The sequence below is a fragment of the Macrobrachium rosenbergii genome, chromosome 55, assembly GCF_040412425.1.
Source record: "Macrobrachium rosenbergii isolate ZJJX-2024 chromosome 55, ASM4041242v1, whole genome shotgun sequence".
NCBI lineage: Eukaryota > Metazoa > Arthropoda > Malacostraca > Decapoda > Palaemonidae > Macrobrachium > Macrobrachium rosenbergii.
In genome coordinates, this window is record NC_089795.1 from 73,506,474 (window position 1) to 73,528,004 (window position 21,531).

Genomic DNA, 21,531 nt, shown 5'->3' on the forward strand with positions numbered 1-21,531 from the left:
GTTTCCTTGTAAGCTGTTCTGGAATGCCTACGTCAGGTAAGCTGCTTGCGATTTCAACACTGATGTGCAGATGTATAAAATTCTGAGACCACACAACTGAACAAACTATCAGGTGTGCACCCCATCCTCCCTCTCTGATGCATCTGAAAACAAGAACATCTCTGGAGGAGGGGAGCTCAAGAGAAGTTTTACATCAGAGATTTATGCCATCCAATCACCAAAGCAAGATTTTCCCTCCCCTCTCAACTCAAGGGACAAGATTGGTGGGTGGGGCCCGAGAAGATCAATTCTGCTTCATTTGTTACTGAAGAGATCTAGTTGATTCTGCGTGTGACTACAGATGACCCAGGACTACTTTCCACTGTCAAGCAAGTTGTTCCTACCACGACAGGAGCTGTACCATTGCCTCCTTGAAGTTGTCCAAATGTGAGCCCCTCTGGGAAGGCTTTCACCGATACATTGTCCAGAAGCATGCCCATATACTTAATCTTCTGCTTGGGTATGATGGTGGACTTCTATGCGTTGATTACAACCCTTGGGTTGTGGCAAAAGACTAGCAGACAATGTTTGTCCTGCAGAAGAATGAATCCTTAAGTTCTGTATAGATCATGAAGTTGCCCTCTCTAATGAAATATAACACAGGTAAATGACTGGTCTCCAGCCCTCTAAAGCCTTGGGTAACAAAGATTCTGCTGTACAGTCCTGAAGATCAGAGGTCTACCACTACAACAGCACCCTTCTCCATCATCATTTCCCCCTCTACCAACAAGGCCAGATATTTCCATGAATCCAGAGAATAGGTCAGGATCCAGATTTTGTATCATGGATAGCTAAGGGCAAGTATCCATTGTGAAGGACAACACAGCTCCAAGGTTCTGTTCCTTGTTGCTGCCACACTGCTCAATGGTAAGACGGGCAACACCCTGCTTCTGTTAGACTGACCAGGGAAGAAGAATGACAGAAGGACTGGGAAGGTTCCAAACCCTTCTTACTTGAGGAAGAAGACTGCAGCTATGTTTTGGCTTTTAAAGCTGGGGCTGCTGCTGCATGCCAGGCATGAAGCTTTGTAGAAAGTGCCTTTCCTCCCTGAGGGAATGCTTGTTGCCACACATGAAGAGGGAGTTCCAAGAGTCTTCCCAACAAAGCTCAACCACTGTCTACCCTCCCCAGGGGAAAGCAAGAGAGATGCACTCAGCACTTAACTATACCACAGGCAGAGGCTGCTCTCGTGGGACACTGAGGAAGAAAGTGGAGAACGCAATATCTCCTTTGCAGAGCCAAGTTTGTCTATTCATTACTTACTTGGTGTGCCAGATCAGGTAGCAAGAGAACTCCTGGACCTACAGATTACGGCATTCACCTCTGCCAAAACACATCTTTCCACCTTCTCCTAACAATTGATTCATAGTGCAACTGCAAGGTTTTCCTCCTGTTACACCTTTCAAGCCTTTTACTGTCAATTTCTGTTTCAGCGCTGAATGACCCCATACAGTAGGTCTCAGTGCTTGGCCTAAATTCTACATTCAATTCAATCCAACTCAACCTGAAGGAATTCTGGAGGAGCAGGTCCCTCAGAACTAAAGGATCCCTAGAGAACTGACCTACCCCCTTTTCCAGAGAAGAGGGAGTCACAACAGGTTTCTGCCCTATCTCACCTCTTTCCATCCAGCACCAGCCAAGCCGCTTAATGAAAAAGGCAGATTGAACTAACCGCATCTTGGTTCAGAGTTAGCACCTCCACTCCTATATTTGGACAAAACCAAGTAGGGAGATTGGGAAGAGGAGGGGTTACACCACTCTTCTCTCTGGGCAGGCAGGGAGAACTGTCTGAGAGGTGGGAAAAATGAAATCTCTCCTTAGAACAAGGATGCCCATACTACAATCACCTAGGTGAGCAAGATGGTGTAGTGTCCCACTTATGTATACCTAAAGATGAAGAATGAGGGAACCCAGCTTGCTGCTCACCTGCCAACAGTATAGAGACAGTGTGGAGCGGAGAGCAGGCTGGCTATGTTTCTGCTCAACCAAGCTGCAAGGAGCAAGGCAACCCCAACTAGTGAAGGGATGGAAGTGGCTGTGTAATAACAACCCTGTATTCACCCAAGACCTCATGGTGGGAAGGTGAGGGAGCAGTACCATTCTAAATGGGTAACTGCCAGAGCACTAACCCCACCTGAGGTATGCCTTTTACCAGAAGGCAAACTGACACTACTGCTCCACTGATGAGAGGAGCAGCAATGCAATAGAATGAAGCCTGCTTTGGCCCTTGGACTTCTGCTGGTATAGTGGTTAGTGTCATGGCATGCCACTCAGAGTTGCAGGTTTGTGTGTCCCCCAGGGCAATGAAAGATCACAGGCTCTGTATTATGGTGCAGTGGAAGTTTAAAACCAACATTTGGGAGCTTGAGTTTGAAGTCGATGGCCCCTGTGTGCTTGTTCCATGTGAATAGGTTTCATGTACTAAAATAATAATAATAATTTCCTGTGACGAGAAAGAGCGTCTGAGGATGAGGAGGAAGAATATGATAAAGTGGAAGACAGTGATGAGGAAGAATATCACTTCTTCCTTTTTGCTCTCTTGTCTAATTCCTTTATCGACTTGTACACCAACTGTTTGTTGAGGTAGGGCAAAGAGAAGTCACATCAGCTTTCCCGGCTACAGGTGTGTTGACACAGCCACTGGATCACCTGTAAGAAGGAAAAAGACATTTGGACTACCACAACAGAGACAGACATTGATAGTTGGTTGGTCAGGGTTTTTTCCTCTAACAAATATAGAAAAGCAGCAAACATTGGACTACCTGGGATGTTCAAAGATGTCCACAGTTTACAAAGGTATTCAAAGGAAAATGATTCCTTAGCTTCCTCATCCTCAGATGAGGGATGAACAGGGTTGCTAATGGGTGACTTGTCTCTCCCAGAGGGGGAGGAAACCAGGGGTATGGGGGCAGCCAGGCACAAAGAGGTTCCAGAAGGATTTTGTGTCATTTCTGAGGGAGAGGGTTTGAAGAAGTTGGCAAACCCTTCCTAGGCTTCCACCTCCTCTTGCCTTACTTGTCCCACTGGTGTGATGGCAGTGACGCACATTCATAAAGAAAAGAAAATGGAAGAAATGAAGTACAAAGGTGTAAAGCTGGAACTGTGAGATATCCCCATAGTTGCATTAATAATTAAGAGGTGTTGGGCAAGTGTGAAGAAAGGAACTGGAGCGGAGAAAGGTAAAAGGTTTAATGTGGATGTAGCTTGGAGCCAGCAGGATGGTGAAAATTCCCTTGCCTATAGTGCATCACTAATCTTAAGTATACTTAACTAAGAAAATTAACATGAGTAACAAAAACACACACCATAGCTGATGTATGTAGACCTGGAATTTGGACCAGGTAGTAAGTTAAACTTATTTACATTCACATAACCTTCATAACTATATATATTGTGTTATCTTTCAAACTACATACATTGTGTTATCTTTCAAGTTTTTTACAAAAATTTGAAAAAAATACGATGATGGCCAACATAAGCTTGCATGAAGCTTGTGTCTACATGTACACTTCTTGTTTCATGCATTGTATTCACTTTTAATACCCACGATATATAGCTGTAATGTAAAATTATTGCATAAATATACACATTACATGTAAGTGTATACAATTAATATTACATAATTAACAGTCACTATCAAAGTCGTCGTTATATTGCTAATCTTCAGGATATATAATAAAGAAGATGCATAATATTTATATCCACTTATACAAAAGATACATAACAAAGGAATACTAAATTTTAAGGCCCACTAATGAAATGTGATGCTCCTTTCAAAGAGCACATTTAAAACAACCTACAGCTTTTCAAGTCAAACCAGTCATTAAAAACATTAAGTACGACTGTGTATCTGTTACGAACAACCATTTGCATCTAAGAACACAAAAATTAATTTGAGCTGTCTGGTAAACTAATACAATACTGTTACCAGCAACATACGGTAAAAATCATTCATGATGGCTAATTACCAGGTAGAGGTCATCCCACGAAGGTTTCCAATTGTTCATCATGATCGGTTCGGCCACACCTAATCCATCTTGCTAACATGCACAAACACAGAAGCACAGACAATTTCTAACCTGGCTGGAAGAGGTTACAAATCTCATCAGGTGATTTCCAATGCAGTACAATTTGATGGTGCTGGAGGAAAATCAAAACACACTTTGCTGGGTTTATGTCTATTTACAGATACTTCTTGTACTTCACAGGAGATAAACTGTTCATTAGTCAATAAGGAAGATTCAGTAAAAAAAAGTCTTGTATAAAAAATATTACAATTTCCATAAATAATTTACAATTTAAAGAAATATCATTCAACCTTACCATTCATACAATTATATATTAATAATTACAATAAAAACATATGAAGGCATTCAATTAACTCCTTTGATATAAAAAAGTTATTCTCGTACCCTAACACTATAAAAGATAACAATAAAAAATTACCATAATTTTTTTTTTTTTGCTTTTTTGTTTTAGTTTCTATATACAATTTATAGTCATATTGTACATGATCTAAAAACAAATATCAAAACCTACTGATAATTAATGTCAACTTGAGTTTTAGGCACCATCATCTTTGATCCAAAGATGAAGGAAGCCTTAATACTTGCTTTTTCAAAAATCAAAACAGACTTTCTTCTCCCAGCTAATAAATGTTAAGTATTTACACCTGCAGAGGTTAAAAGTTGCCTTTGGAGTCTTGGTCCTTATAATAATAATCTAGAGAACCAAGGAACAATTAACAAGGCACAATCCTAATGTTGACAAGACTTCCTCATAGGAAAAACCTTATGCACATAAATTCTATAAAACAATACAATATGTAAACAGTACATAACCTCATTATAATGAGTGACTCAATAAAATTCATTTAAATTTTTTTTACATGATATTTGTGTACAAGCCTTCAACAATTTGAAGTATAATATGAGATCTAGACTTAGTATAAAATGAGCATTCACTGTACAGAACACCGAGAAAATCACAGCTCACTGGAGTACATAGCACGACCCATAGTCAAGCCCTCTTAGGTTGGTTCACTTTTGGCATCTTCTGAAAGGTGGAAAGATATCAATCGGTAAACCTGACAACCATATGTTATTTATACAATTAGCAGTGTATACATTTTTTAAATTACCACAAAATAAGTAATTTGCTCATCACTTTCTGAAAGCACTAAAGTGAAAAGGGGCTTCTAACTGATGATTGTATAAGCAATTAAAAAATGTGCCAAAGTTTCTTTGGCGCAATCAAGTTTTCTGTACAGCATATAATGCTGTATGAGCTGCGGCTCATGAAATTTTCAGCCACGCCCCGGTGGTGGCCTGTCCTACAGCACTGCCAGACACATGAGCATGGGTACTTTAATCTTAAATAAAATAAAAACTGCTGTAATTTTGTATGTTTGATACCAATTGGCATGCCTCTAGCCTTGGCAGCTTTCAAGATCTCAGGCCAGACAGACAAAGCCATCTCAATACTTTTCTTTTACAGAAAACTGAAAATGGAATAAGTTTGAATAACGAGACTTATAATCTTCTGTCTGACACACAAAGGGTAGCTGATGAATCTGGAAACATTCAAGACACAAAAGTAGGCATAAATAAAATTAATGGGGTTTGATGAAACAAACAAGAACAGTGATTAAAAACTTCTATCAAAAGTCTGCCCACATGAGAAATAAAATGAAAATTTGGAAATAAAACCTGAATCATAACAAAGTCCATTCTAGATAACCTCAAAATCCACAGCAGACCAACCAAGTTTTACTAAAATACGTTCTGGCATCAACCAAGGCCTTAAGGTGAGGCACAGCTATAAATTAAATAATGTAAGAGATCATGCAGTTTACTACTTAAGAAAGTTCCCTTCGCAATAAACTAAAATCTGAAGTACTAGCAGCAATAGCCCCCAACACCCACAAATTAAAAACACTTACTTTTGAGTAAAAAATTAAAATCAATGACGATACTTCATGGACTTTGCATACTTCCTAATCCTCATAGTATGAGGATTATATTTAATAAACCCCCATAACTAATAACCTTTCCATTGTGCATAACGTATAAAAAAATTTGATGCAAGAAGGAAGTCAGCTAATTAAATGAAAATGACAAATTTTTAATGTAATCTGTATTTTTCCTAACATACAAACCTGAGGTCTTTACATATGGGATTAACTTTCAGCGAGGTGGAAAACCAGCCGATAAAACTTTTGCAAGGTGGTTAATGGTAATAGCTACCAATGGGAAGGGCAGAAGCACTCCCCACCAAGTCAGTGCACATTCAATTCTACGTAGTTTACCTTTTGGCCCAGGTAAGAGAATGAGGGGTGCTAAGAGGTGGGCCCTTTATGTAAAGACCTCAGGTTTGTACATGAGGAAAAATACAAATTACCTTAAAAATTTGTCATTTGTTCCTACACAAATACAGACCATCGGTCTTTACATATGGGAAACTTACTCTTGGAGGGGGAATTCTGAGTAAATTTCTGGAACTGACTGGTAGTGTGGCTCATTTGGGTACTCTCTTCCTGGTCATGAAAGAGCAACAGAAGGAAATGAATTGAATTGACTATAGAATTTAGGCCAAAGGTCAAGTACTGGGACCTATGAGGTCATTCAGCACTGAAACAGAAATTAACAGTAAAAGGTTTGAAAGGTGTAACAGGAGGAAAACTTTGCAGTTGTGCTATGAATCAATATTATTGTTAGGAGAAGGTGGAAAGTGAGATGGAAGAAAAAGAATATGAAAGGAGGTACAGTAAAAGGAATGAAAGGGGTTGCAGGTAGGGGCCAAAGGCACGCCGCAAAGAACCTTAAGCAATGCCTATAGTGCACCACATGAGGTGCACTGATAGCACTACCCCCCTACAGGGGGAAAAGGGAGGAGACCGTACCTCTGATCTATTGAACAAGAGAGGTTCAACTGCCAGACTTCTGGGCATTTCGAATTAATGGAATGTCATATCCTTGATTTGTAAAGGTTCGGATGAACCCACAGTGTCGGAGACTATAGAGCTGAGAATAACAAACTTATTTGTTCATAGTCAGTTCCTCTCTCCCGTAGCTTGTGAGAAGGAAGGATTTGCATCTAATAATCCAATTGGAGCTAGATTATAGATTGCCTGCATGCACGCCTGTCCAGCACGTGATGGATCGCTCATTGTTCCTCTGCCCACTGGAAGAGGAAGGAAGACAGGAGAAAGAGAGGAGGCCAGTCTCTAATACACCTTCCTCTTTGCAGCAGCACACCTACGAGATGCAAACTTCCGTCCTCAAGAGCTAAGAACTATATGACTTAAGTTGAGCATCCACCACAGACCCAAGGAAAACATAGAAGGACCTATGGGCAACATCCCAAGGTAAATGGAGATGAACGTGATCTGCACAATTACATTCCATACTAGTACTCAACTGACAGGTTCATCCTGAATGCAATGTACAGACCAATTCCCCTGGCCTTGAAAGATCTGGCCCGAAATGTACTGATGTCCACCAGGGAGTTGCAGATACACTGTTTGATCATCACACTATTCAGAGAAGACAACAATTTGGACACTTTCTTGGCCAACTCCGGTTAACAAACAAGTTGTTGGTATTGGGCTGAAAGTCTAGTCTTTACAGGAGAAACATGATGTTTCATACTGTCATTGGCACTACAGGACCATAGCAGACTGCAAAGAAGATAGAAGAACAGAGATGCAAATGGATACCAAAACTTCTTGTAAGTCAAGACAGACAGAACAGTGCCAACTTTGTCGGGTTGGAAAGAGAGACTATAATCAGAGGTTGAACTAATTTCAGGAAGTCAAGGTGCAAGGTCAACTGTCCTGATTCTTGACTTTATCTACTAATTGTTGTAATTACATCCATCTTGCTTGGGATGTCTGGTCACTGTAGAATGTACTAAACTTCTTACTGAATGTCTGTTCGTGGTACCTGCACTGCAATAGAGCAGATGAAAGGACACTAGGACCTTTTGTGGCACTACCATGGCACGAGGTGTGTCTGTGGTGACATAAAAGCTGTCATAGGTTGGGAGGGAGACTGCTGCCTGGATCTGAGACTCATGACTCCTTAAAGATCCACATAATATTCTCTCCTCCTCGGTTGTGGATCAACAGGTAATTACAGCAGCAGCAGCCACTTCTTACATCTTCCCACCTCACAGAGGAGTAACTACATAAGTCAAAAAAAAAAAGAAATGGAGCTCCAGCATCACTTATTGGCTGATTCAGAACCAATAAATGTTGCCTGCACTTAGTTTGGAGGTGAAGTCCTAAGTGATACAAAAGGCCTTCCGCCACTTGGTAGCCTTTAGGGTCCTTAGAAATGGAAAGCTCATACACTGCTGATCTCCCAACAAATCAGGCAGAATGACAGGATGTTGTAAGCCCAAGACTTGAATCATGGATGCGAAAGACATCTAGACACCAACAGCGGCTGTTGTTCCTAGGAAGTCACTTATTCAAGTACTGACTAGCCCCAACATTTCTAACCATGGATGCAAAAGATGTCTCCTATAAGTCAACAGCATCCAGTGTTCCCAGGAGATCACCTATCCACGTACTGACCAGACCCAGTTGTTGCTAAACTTCACTTTGGTATGGTCGATGGCTGATATGCCCAAGGTCCACAAAGACAGGGTCAAGCTGCACAAACGTATTATTCCTTCCAAGCAGACACGAACGTGTCATGTTCGTAAGTATTATTCCTTCTAAGTAGACACAAACATGTCACGTTGCACGTACGTATAGCAGACACAGACATGTCACATTGCACAGATGTATAGCAGACAGATAAGTCATGGTGCACATACATATTAATCTTTCCAAGCAGACACAGATGTGTCATGCTGCACATATGTATAATTCCTTCAAAGTCGACACAGACGTGATTCGTTGCACGTACATAATTTACAAGCAGACACAGACGTGCCATTGCCCATACGTGTATGTCTGTGTCACGCTGCACGTACATATACTTCCCCTTGGAGAACGTAGTTCAACAGGTGTTTGGACACTGCAGCGACACTGTTACCAACACAGACGTGATTCGTTGCATGTACGTATAATCCTTCCAAATAGACACAAACGTGTCACCGCACGTATGTGTATGTCTGTGTTACCCCAACGGGCATTGAACACAGCAACCTGGCACTTTCCCAAAAGAACTGCTGGGGAAGAGAAGGCACATGAGGAAGTCTGCACAGCCTCCCCTGACTGAAGACGAAGCAGAAGGCTCTACTTCTACTGCAAATCCAACGACGAAAAAACCCTGGCATTGTTTCCGTGCAAGAGTGTGTAGGGGGGGAGAAGTAGCTCTTGCAGCTATGACACACAGCTACAAAGAACTCACTCCCGACAGGAGGAGCAATGTGGTATTCCTTTGATGCTGCACAGACGTGTTAAGCCGAGCACAGCTGTGCATCCTTCCTGGCTGATGAAGATGACCTACGAGAGGGTTGTACTAACAGGAGATGCAAACGATGAAGGAGAAGGCACAATCGTGCTTCCGTAAATATTTTTCCAACAGAATATGTGTACCAGGTGCATCATCTCTGCATGGGAAGATAATGAATATTAAGAGATATCTGAATTAAACTACTCATATATAAATCTGAATTCCACAGGGTCTCAAAAAATTTTCCTCATGGGAACTGAAAGAGAAATTACAAAGAAAAATAATCCATATTTTCTCTAGTTTTTTTCTACTGTCAAGAGTGAGTGCATTGTTGTCAAAGCACAGAGATAACATTAATATTGTTAATTTTGTACACTTATGATGCATGATGAAAAGAAGTCACCACAAAAGAGTGAATGGGCATCAAACCCAATTGGCCTTCACACACCTGACATTTATGCAATGGGTTGGGGATGAAAAACACCAAGAAATTTAACGAATTTTGCTATAAGAAAATTGCCAAATGAAGCTTGAAGCCATATTCAATGACCTCAAAGTAATATGAATTACAAAAATTTCTGAAAACTGATGAAATGTCAGCAGTGTCTACTGATTAGACTGGAAAATATGGACAAAGATAATAATACAATATGACAGTGCATAGAACCACCTACAACTGTTCAACAAATTATCCTATACAGGCATTCCTGTAGCTTTCCCCTCAAAAATAACTGCAATAATGTTTTCATCCTTCATTTCATTCTATTACTGCCACATGACAGGGTTTTTTATGTAGCTACTGTACCATTTTTTTGCATAAGTAATGAAGCAATCTCATCTCTTCACAGACTTTACTTTCTTCCTTATGTTAATACTGTATTACAGAAATCTGTGCTTGAAATGTCATGAAAATCTATACCATAAACATTTCACTCTAGTGCAAAAGTTTTACATGAACTTTCTTATCAACCTGCTAACACTGTGAATTCTACATATTTTCTTACAATTTCCACAAACAAAAGCTGTGTTTCTCTGAAACCAGTTTATTTAAATAAACTGAGCAACAAAATAAAACTCACTTTCACGTTCCTTTCGGCGTAGCTTTTTTCTTCTGCGTTCCACAGATGCCAGTTCTGTTTTAACTTGCATGTATGTTCTTTTCAATTCCTGAATTCTAGATTGCAACACTGCAATTCTCTTTGAAGCATCGAGATCAGGGTCTGAAAATAAAAGTCCATTTATGACTACTTTAGTCTATACACAATATAACTTGAAAAAAAAAATTACAAAAATACACTATGAAAAAATAACCAATATAACCTGACATCATTACAAAATCATCTTTAATTATAAAAGTGTTCACAGAAACAAGGAATTATATTCATGCCTCCAACATGGTCTCCAATGATCGCCAGACATGGATCCATGCTAACTGTTCACAAAAAAAAAAAAAACTCCCAACACTAATGCTACCTGGACTGTAAGGCATGTATCCACCAAACACCCCATATTTCATCTGAGTGAATAGCTACAAAATCAGAGGGGTTGGAAGGTTGTAGAAAACCTTAATTTCAATTGTTTTGTGTGCTTCACTTTGCTCATTGCAACCCACCTACCACATTAACAGCTGAATGGCTATTTAGGTGGGAAACACTATCCAATGGCATTCCTAGAGCGCTGGTAAAGGACTGCAGAATTCTTTAAATATCTTGGGAATCCTTAAATATGCCAGGGACCAATGCTCTTAAAAAAACTCAAATGTAAAAGACAGATTTACAGACAAATGGATGATATACCTTCATAATGTTGTTTAACCTTTGTATTAAATTTTACTTGAATCCCTTTAACAGCATATGTTTAGTTACAATGAAAAGACAGACAGGACAGGCAGACTGCAATTTCATCCACTCACACTACAGACTTTACCTTATAATCTATCAACACTAATGACTTTATCCTTAATAAAAAAAAAAAGTTAAAACAGACAATGACTAACATGACACATAACTTGTTTTTAGTAGTCAAGCTTTGACAAGATTAGATTGCGAGATTCAGGCTTATAAGCTAACCACTACAATAAGAGAGCCATTACATGCTTTTTGTCAGGTGTTAACATTTAATTAATAAATGTAATACTTTAAATTAAAAATTTTGTCCATTTTTATTTAAAACCCAGTGATAAAACCCACTTCCCCTAAAAAGTACAATGTTCTTCATACTGGGATACATTCCACTAGCAATTAATTCTAGGACTTGCTATGCACTGAACCAACAATTCTTTCATGGATTCCCTACATCTCAAATGTACTGTAGCAATATAGAGTCCGACCTCAAAAATCCAGCATTCTGTGTTCTGGAAAATCTCACGGTCTGGGAAGTTTTTGAATCAGCCGCCATTAGTTCTTGTGTGGCTACGAGGGTGGCACCACACTTCAGTTTTCGGATTTTTTCAGATTTCAGAACTGAAGCTTGCTCCGTAAAAATACAAGCACAGTTTATTTCCAACGGAAACATTCTGTGAAACTCAAAAATATACAGCAGACAAAAGAACTGTAATTTGTGTATATACTCGTGTATCTCCTGACCTCATGTGTCTTGCGATCATCAAAATTTTGTCCAAAAACATGATTTCATCATATACATCGTGTATAGTGCGAGATGTATTTTCAGATTACACTACGCTAAGGTTTCTATAACTGTTTTGGCTTCGGTAGATACCAATGATAATAAATATAAGCCTAGAAGCAAATGTTCATTAGGTTAAATGCAAATCTTCATGCATTAAATCAGGCTTACCAACACTGTGACTTGTCTAAAAATTCATCACTTTTTCTTATAATTAACAACCATTCACAGTGCAAAATACTGACATAAACAACAGCAAGTACTGACATACACAATCGAATTGAAAAACAGCCATTTCCCAATGGCAGTTACCGTAACTATCACATTTATTAAGGGTTGCGTTACAGTTGTTGACTTGTTAGAGATTTGCGATTTTCAACGGTGACTTCCAAAAATAAGAATAAAATAAATTTTTAATCATCCTTCACTCAATGGAGAGGAAAGTGCTATGAAAGAATGCCACTTAATTTACAGTTGTAGCTGTGGCCAAGAACGAATAATGTGCAGGCCACAAAACGTTTTGGAAGAGCCAAAATGAGCATCCTATGCTGGCAAAATCACAGCTTTACTTCATTTAATTTACTGCATTTAAACTTGGCTTTGATAATTTACATATAAAACGAATCTCCAAAATGTGTTTCATTTTGCTAGGAACAAAAGAATATGATTACAACACCTGTTTTGCTTGCATTTCAACCATTGCACAATAATAAAAAAATACTGTAGTAATGTTACAAATGATGTTAAGTAGAAAAGGACTGATATATTTTTACACCATACCCTTATTTGCTATAGAGAAAAGATAGGCAAGGAAATACGCTGCTAAATTTAGGCTGCAAGTTGTATCTGAAGCTGAGAAAACAATGTTCAAGCTACTAATGACTATAAATTATCGTGCATCAGCAACATGGATGAAACTCCCGTCAACTTTGATATACTCAACTGTAAATAAAATTGGAAAGAAAAGTATTTTAATCAAAACTACGGGCATGAAAGAACACATTTTACTGTTGTTTTCATCCTGATAAAAGATAAACATGTAAAGCCCATATTATGATGAAATCAAGTGAAAACAGCAACTGGAATTGGTTGATTTTTCACATAAAAAATGCCCCCACTGTCATCTATTAACAAAAAAAAAAAAAACTAAATTTAGTTCACATGTTGTATTTAAGCCATATTTCGACTTAAAAACACTTTTTATAACGAAAAATAACCTTGTCTCATTTAAACAGAGTATCTAGATATTCATTTACACTAACTGGAAGCAAGAAAATCGCTCTGAATTGAGTCAAATATGGCGAAATAAACTTGCCCTGTAATCGCCCTCAGCTGATTTCCATACAATATTACTGGATACAGTGGAGTAAAGCATAACTTTTTAAAAGATCCATGGAAAAGATGCATATTCGTTATGTTTGTATTTTATAATACACTACTAATATAAGAATAACATATGCTAATTTTATATCTCGTGTATGATGCGACCCCCTTAAAATTAGCTTCAAAATTAGGTCTTCAAAAGTCGCAGGATACGCGAGTGTATAAGGTAAATTTTAAAAACCATTCAATTTGGAAATTTGGTTTTAATGGGAAACTAAGAGTTAGTCTCCAATTTTACTACTGTCTTTTATATTTTTCATATACAGGTCGTCCCTGGGTTACAGCGGCTCCAACTTACGGTGCTTTTTCAAATATATCCATAAAAAAATTGGCTCCAGGTTACGGCTGATGTTCCGAAGTTATGGCGCCATAACTCAGATTACTGCGCTGTAAGCACTATAGTAAGATGAGAAAATGGGTTTAGGGCTCACTATAAGGAGGGGAGAAAACAGGTTTAGGGTTCACCATGAGGAGTTCCCTCCTATAAGGAGGAAATAAAGCAGGTTTATTACTAGGGCAAAGCTTAAAAATCTGTTTCTTTCCCCAGGCTTACATAAGTCTCTCTCTCTCTCTCTCTAATTTTTATAAATTTTTATTACGATGTTCCGAGTTACAGCATTTTCTGACTTACAGCAAGCTGTTGGAACATAACCCCTGCCGTAACCAGGGGACTGCCTATAATGTATTAATTTTACCCTTAGATACTTCACTGTTTATGAAATGTCTGTGACTGGGACATTAGAACACATGGCAGTTTCTGAATAAAGTGTACTATTTGCAGATATGTAACATTTTAAATTTTCAGATACTTCAGAAAAACCACTTTGTGTTGTAGTTTTCAACCTTTTGTCTGACAGCCATAAAAATAGGCAATGTGATGAAAGGCACAGGAATGGATGCTTTTGACCCAACTTTACTATATCCACCATTCCTTCTTATATTTATATCCCTTATAAATGTAAGTGTATGACACTGGTATCCCTTATAAATGTAAGTGTATGACACTGGTGAAGTATAAGGGGTGGTACAGGGGAGCTCACTAAAACCTTTAAATCCATTACTAGGCCCCTTTCTACTCTTCTTTGGATTGCTCTACAGAAAAATATTCACAGTACAAAGAAATCAAATTAATGTAGGCCTCTATATTCTTTTTGCTGCAATTTTAGGTTATATTTGAGCTTTGTTTTCCTTGAAAATTACATTTTTACAAAAACATAAGGTTTTATATATACAGTACTTACCAAGTAATTACATAGCTATTAGTTTCTACTTTACGGCAGCTTTAGATTTGAAATTCGCGGTAGCGCTCAATTGTTTTGGTGCAGTTAAGTGGCCCACGCACTTCCGGAGAAGTATACATACAACATAGCTAAAGAGCTCAGTTCGTTTATGCTCTATGTCCATGTAATTACATGCTAAGTATACAGTATATAAAACCTTATTTTATTATAAAAATGCTATTTTTATATATATGTAACTTACCAACTTAGCTGAATCCCACATTGACAGAAGGTGGGAATCATGGACATGTACTACAGAAATGCTTGTTGTAACCTTACTTGGTGAGAGAGCTAGTGCAGGAAGATACTGCCTCTTGGTAACTGCTCATCTCGACTGGTAGGGACATGACCAGTAATGTTAGGAGTTGTCCCTCCTTTAGTGGGAGCTTTGCAGTCAGGGAGTACTCCTATGACTGCCAAAGCAAAACAAAACAAGTGCCCTTGCCCTGGGCAATATAGAAAAAACCAAAACGATCATAAAAACTTTGTTACCTGTACACCAAATTAAAAACAATACCCATCCATTAAAAGAAAAGATTGTGGGCACTCCAGGTACCAAGTACCCCCAGGCTTCCCAAGAGTCAATGCCTGACAATGCTTTCTTAGAAGAAGTGGATAATACCATCTTAGGTAGCTTGGCAGTTCCTACAAGCTGTTGTAACATAAAAACAGATCCAGGAGAAGACGGTGCCACAAGAGAAAAGTAAGTGGGAAAACAAAAATACAATAATTCAGGCGGGATGCATAAGATGAAGAAGGTTGTTCTTGTTCTAATTCCTCCTCTGCCAAAGAAATAGAGGAAAGAGCTAAGTCTTGCTGGGCTTCCTCTGGCACCTAAGGGGTAGCTGAAGGCTTCTTTAGAAGTTCCAGGATATCATCCAAACGACGAAGAATCGGGATAAGCAAGGATTCCTGCGTCGGAGGGAGAGGTAAAGACATCAACTTCAGGCGAAGGGAGGAACCGAGTCCTCAACAACAGGTGTCGAACACACAACTGTCGCTTCCTGAATCTCAACAGAAGGTGGCACTGAAACAGGTTGCCCTGCAGTTAACGGAGAGTCCGAATCTGAAGAACCTTCAGAAACAAGAGAATAGTCTAACATTTCACTATGTTTTGCCTTCACTGAGAGATCAGGAGCAACTGGGCAAACTGCTCCCATTGGGCACTTTGATCCCCCGGGAAGATCTGCTCCCTTTGGACGTCTGGGATTCACTTGGCGCTTAGTGGCCATTGGGTGCTTGGGAGCCGCTGGGAGCTCGGTATCCACTGGGAGCTTTGCATAGTCCCAAAAGCTGCAAGTGGGCTCCTGGTCCCTATGGCACTTACGCAGGATCGAGGAGCCTCCTCCTCCATCGTGAGCCTTTCATTGGCCTGGAAGAATCTTGGAAACGTCAGCTGTGCCCTTTGGACTCGTTAGAGTCTGATCCACTGGAAGATAAAGTGTGAAGGTCCACCTGTACACCTTTCCAGTGGTTATCCACCGGTACCTGGTAAATAGCAGCAGGTTCAGCTGAGGGAGCAACTACTCGTGGGCAAACCCCACCGACCTCCCTTGGACTTACGGTTTGCCTCCCCCCCAGTTTAGGGGAGTTTGGCAGGGACCTCTGTCTACGAGCATTGGTGGGACAAGTAGCCACCCCCTCCACTGACAAAACTCTTGTACCAGGGTCACTAACACTTGCCCTGTCTAAAAGCATTTTCACTGAAGCTCCTACTTGAGTGATTGCATCAATGCAATGCGCCAAACTCTTGTACACCCGGCTTCCCGAGACTGGCAAATGGCACTCACGCTAAGGGGGATGGAACAAAGGAGTAGAAGGGAGCGTTAAGAGAACTGGAATAGGAGAAAAGCGTCGCAGTTGAAAGTAATTGGTTCAGGAAGACGATGCTGGTGTCTTAGCCTCGGCTCCCCACAGCCGATTTCTCTGTCTAGATTTTCTAACCTGTGTAAATGGAGTGCTCTAGCTCTGCCTGACAGCTGTACTCTCTGTCTAGATTTTTCTAATTTGTCTAATTGAGAAGGTACCCCATTTACCATCCAGTCTTTGCACTCTTCATGTCAAGTCGAATAAATTGTCCTCAGCAACATAACTAATGCTAGAATGTAAGTCATATTTGAAGATGTTAACCTGGTATTGCAGCCCCTACAACACCGTTACCATAAATGCCAGTGTTTCACATATTATCGCTAATAAAAAAAAAAAAAAAAAAGTCCATCTAAGCTTAACTACGCATGTAAATTTAGTGCAGAGGCTAGCAAAGTACAAAATACTTCACCAAATCCTCTGACTATAAGCAAGACCATCAAGTGAACAATCCTGACAATCAAAAACAAAGCTGCTTAACAAACAATGTTAGATCGCTAAGCGGCAGAAACGAACTGAGCACTTCAGCTATGTTGTACCTATACTTACATGGGAGTGGGCGGGGCACTTACCTGTGCCAAAACAAATCTAAAGCTGCCGTTAAGTAGCAACTAATAGCTATGTAATTACCTGGTAAGTTACATATATAAAATATCAAATTATTTACCATACATAAATTACACTAGTGCTGCAGCTTTCAGATCTTTAGATTTTTATACATAAAACAGGCATCACAGTTTCATGTACACCATTTTTTGGATTATACAACACACTTACCTAGTAAAAGGCAGTAAGATCATGCAAAATTGGTTAATTAACTAGATCCCACATACAAAGTAATTACAATTATGTTGTACATAATCAGAAGACCTCCAGACTTGATAACCTTAGATGACCTAAGTAACTTTATGTAACCTGGTGTTTTACCATTTCTGAGCAAATTCTAAAACTGTCATTAATGCCCACACTTCTTTAATTAGTATCACCAGTACCAAAATCAAATGTACATTTTATTATACAGTACAACAACTATGGATAACTGAGAGTTTGGATACTGAGACAAGTTCATGTCTTTTCAATCCAGCTAATATTTATTGTTGGTGAACAAATGCTTTCACTGACTTAACCTGTACTTTACTAAACATCACTTTTCTTGGTTCTTTCTTTTCACTCATGTGCACTTTTCATTTGAAGTATGCTGGCAAGTTTGAAAAAAAAAGTCATAGCCTAAGGACCACCACCTTAAAGGCATAAAAAAATTAAGAGACTAGGAGCAAATTTCAAACCCAATATTAAAAACAATGTTTCTGTGAAGTTAGTATGAGCAACTTATTAATTATCAGAGGACAATTCCTCAGTTGTCAAGACTGAAGCAATTCCAGGAGAGCATAATAATATACATGCTACAACATGAAAATTTTAAGTGATTATGGGAACCTACCTAATTCCTGACAAAAATTATATCTTGAACGACGAGCTGCACTGCATGCCAGAGATAAGGCTGATAGGCCACTTGTTTCTGGATCATCATCTATTGGGAGACCTAAAGCAAGAATAAAGACACAGGACATTCAAATTCCATTTATTTTATCCTGTTCTACATATACCCAGTATGCAGGTGAATAAACTGGCATTTTAATAAAAAAAAAAATTCTTATAATTTAGAATCAGACTTAATTTGCTACGTAGAAGACAAGAGAAGAAAATAATGCTGGTATATGAAACAGAGGAGGGAAGTTAGCAATGATAGAGTTGAATCAAGAAGGGGGATGAAAATCTTACTATTACACCTACATTTATAATGCAGCCTGCTAATTTTATCATACTAGTCTATTACTGGAGTTAGTTATAAATGATTTGTTTAACCAGACCTCTGAACCCTTTTAGGGTTCTTCCTGGGCTGGAAAAAAAGGGGAAAGAATACATACAAAAATAAATAAATAATAAAATAAAATAAAAAAATCGAGAAAAAAAGGGAGGGAAAAATTATACTTTATTAATTTAATTTTGTTTAAGAAGAGAATGATATTATTAATTGAAAAGTTATTACCTTCAGCTAGAACATCTTTTATTGATTTATTTTGTAAATAAGCATTTCTTTCATGCTGCCATCTTGACAATCAATCAAGATATGCTCTGATTGTTATTGGGATGTTACATCTTTCGCCGTTATTGGTGTGCTGGGAGCCGACATCAGATGACCATGTGGAGTCTGAATGTCCTATTCTGAGTCTTGTTAAAATTACTTTATTAATTCTTCTGTTTTTAGCAGAAGAACGCCACTTTAACCTCGCTCTTAGTCTGTCTGTTTGTTTTGAGGGGTGTATTTGACTAACCATTGCTAACCCTATGCACCAAAAGTTTAATTGATGCTGTAAGTCTGGCATGGGAGCATTCGTGAGTAGCTGGGGATTGTAAGGTCATCTGCAGCTTTATCTGCTTTCATTACCCTCAATGCCTACATCGGCTGGGATCCAAAATAAACATGAACTTTAAAATTTGTAATTAATTGATAAATTTCCTGTTGGATATTTTGGACAAGGTGATTATTTGATTTAAATGATCCTATTGCTTCAATTGCACTTCCTGAGTTGCTCAATACGTGTGCTGAATTAATTCCTTTTTTTGATATAATGTTAATTCAGCCGTTTCTGAGGGTGTGATGATAACTGAAAATTGCCGCTAACCAAAAATCGTGATTTCTGGGGGTTATCACAATGGTGCCGATTTTTCGTTATCGCGCTTCTGTTAGTATGTATCGTGCCAATACAGAATCGGCGATTTTCGCGCTAAAATTGTTGATTTTCGCTACCAAAATTGCTGATTCGCCGCTAGACAAGCACCACAAACCGGATCGCTACTGTCTGGTATCTATTTAATATTGATCTTGCATTAACACTCCTGCATCTACTGGTATACCTATGATTTTGGCGTTGATTATATGTTGGATTAAGGCATCACTGAATGTAAAAACTAAGAAACATATTTTAGTCTAAAAATACCAGCAATTTTCAAACAATTAAATTACACAGAAAAGTTCTAACCTCCACGTGAAGAAGAATGTCTACGTCGTCTTCTCCCTGGACAGACTCCCTGATTACCCATTTTCCTACTATCATCATCCTCCCCTTCATTACCGGCACGAACTCGAGGACCTCTACACCGCCTTCGCTTTGAAGTAGCTGATGAGTTATTGCTCTCCTCAGTTTCTGAAACTTCATCATGCTCTACATTGTCATCATGCTGTCTTTTCATTGGAGCACCTCTCATGCTATGATGTCTTGAATCACTACCCAAGGTACTGTCCATTGTATTGGAATCTGTGGGTAAAGCATTGGGAAAACATCATATACAAGCTTACTTACAAATAGTTTGTGAATATTTAGAAGTGCTGAACACTGAGGAAGTTATCTTTCACTGTTTCCTTCATTCCTACCCAATGACCTGCATTTACTTTTCATATACCAACCAAGAAATATCTAGCAGTTTCAAAATCAGAGATATTCTTAGATATACCTACAGTATTTCAGATTTTGATCTATTCACTAGAAAGGCAAATTTTTCACATTATCATTAATATGGCTAGCAAAAAATGATATTTTAATGATAAAATAAAGTTTGTTCATACTTATCGCAGATATATATAGCTGCATTTCTCTCCGAATCTTACAGAATTTAAAATCCTGCATTAATGCAGTATGGCAGGTGGTTAGTACTCATTCTCGCTGTTGAGGCGGAATCGGAACCATTCCCATTTTCTATTCAGATTTTCTAGTGCCACTGTCTCAAGAGGAGGAAGTGGGTACACTAAAGAAGAGAGATTCACAGGTAAGCATGAACAAACTTTGTATTTTATCATTAAATATCATTTTATCTATGACACTTACCTGCCAGATATATATAGCTGAATCCCACCGTTGAGGTGGGAAGAGACAGAATAGGATTTAGAAAAATAAAGAAATGGAAGCATTGACGCCTTGGTTCCTACCTTGTTAGCATGGGGCTGACTTCGAGGTTATCTGTCACCAAGCCTGCTTCTGCTTTTCTAGAGTCTCTGGCAAGGGTAGGGACCTATAAAGCTGGAGAGATCTAGGGATGACCTGTCCACGGGCGTGGGACAGACAGGACCAGATCATACAAGTACCATACAGAGAGGGAAAAGAGCAAATTCACTACACCACCTGGACCGCCTATCTAAGGCAATGAACCCAACATAGCTAAAGCTGGGACATCCCATCTCAATGGCCACCCAACAAACAAAAACACAAACAACAAGATTAAAAATACTACCTAACCCCTAAAGGATAGGATGAGATTGCCCTCTTCTCCCAACATCGCGGTTCATGGAAACGGATATCCCAGCGAAGAGCAGTCTTCAAATGTTGTCTTCACATCCTCGTAAAATAATGCTGTTTAACACTGAATTATTTCACAGAAGATGGCACCAAGAAATACTAAGGGATGATATTCTTTTTGAAAGCCACTAAGTCGCGATGGTCTTTTACTTCATGAGCCTTTACTTTCAGAAGTCTCATGTCACCTTCTGTGCAGGAGGAATGGTTTCCAATAGTGCCTTTTTAAAAGAACGCTAAGGCATTGCAGACATGGAAGATCAGGCCCTTCAACAACACCAGACTGTCCATGAGCTTCCAGTCTCCTGGTCCTGGGCTAAGAGAACTTGAGAGCCCTGACAGACACAGCAAACTCTTCTGGACTCTTTTGCCTAAAACATCTCACGAAACCTGATTTCCAAAAAAGACTGGGGCTAAGGATTTGAAGGATTTATTCTTAGCTAAGAACAAAGATTTAGGAGCATACAGCATTAGACCCTAAAGCCAATATATTTGTAATGGCCTGCACTTCCACTAATCCCCTCTTAGCTGTCGCCAGAGCACAGGGAAGACAGCTTCCTCAGCATGCTTTCTGAGGGA

The 21,531-nt window shown here is 39.1% G+C and overlaps 1 protein-coding gene across 1 annotated transcript in view; it reads right to left on the reverse strand.

Moving 5' to 3' along the window:
• Positions 1–4,201: 4,201 nt before the first annotated feature.
• The window catches only part of LOC136835410 (AT-rich interactive domain-containing protein 4B-like), a 71,670-nt gene continuing 54,340 nt past the window's right edge, over positions 4,202–21,531 (reverse strand). The window contains 4 exon segments of the mRNA XM_067098905.1: positions 4,202–5,094; positions 10,526–10,666; positions 18,042–18,143; positions 19,645–19,920. Coding sequence (XP_066955006.1) covers positions 5,069–5,094; positions 10,526–10,666; positions 18,042–18,143; positions 19,645–19,920 — 545 coding nt within the window. The 3' untranslated portion in view covers positions 4,202–5,068.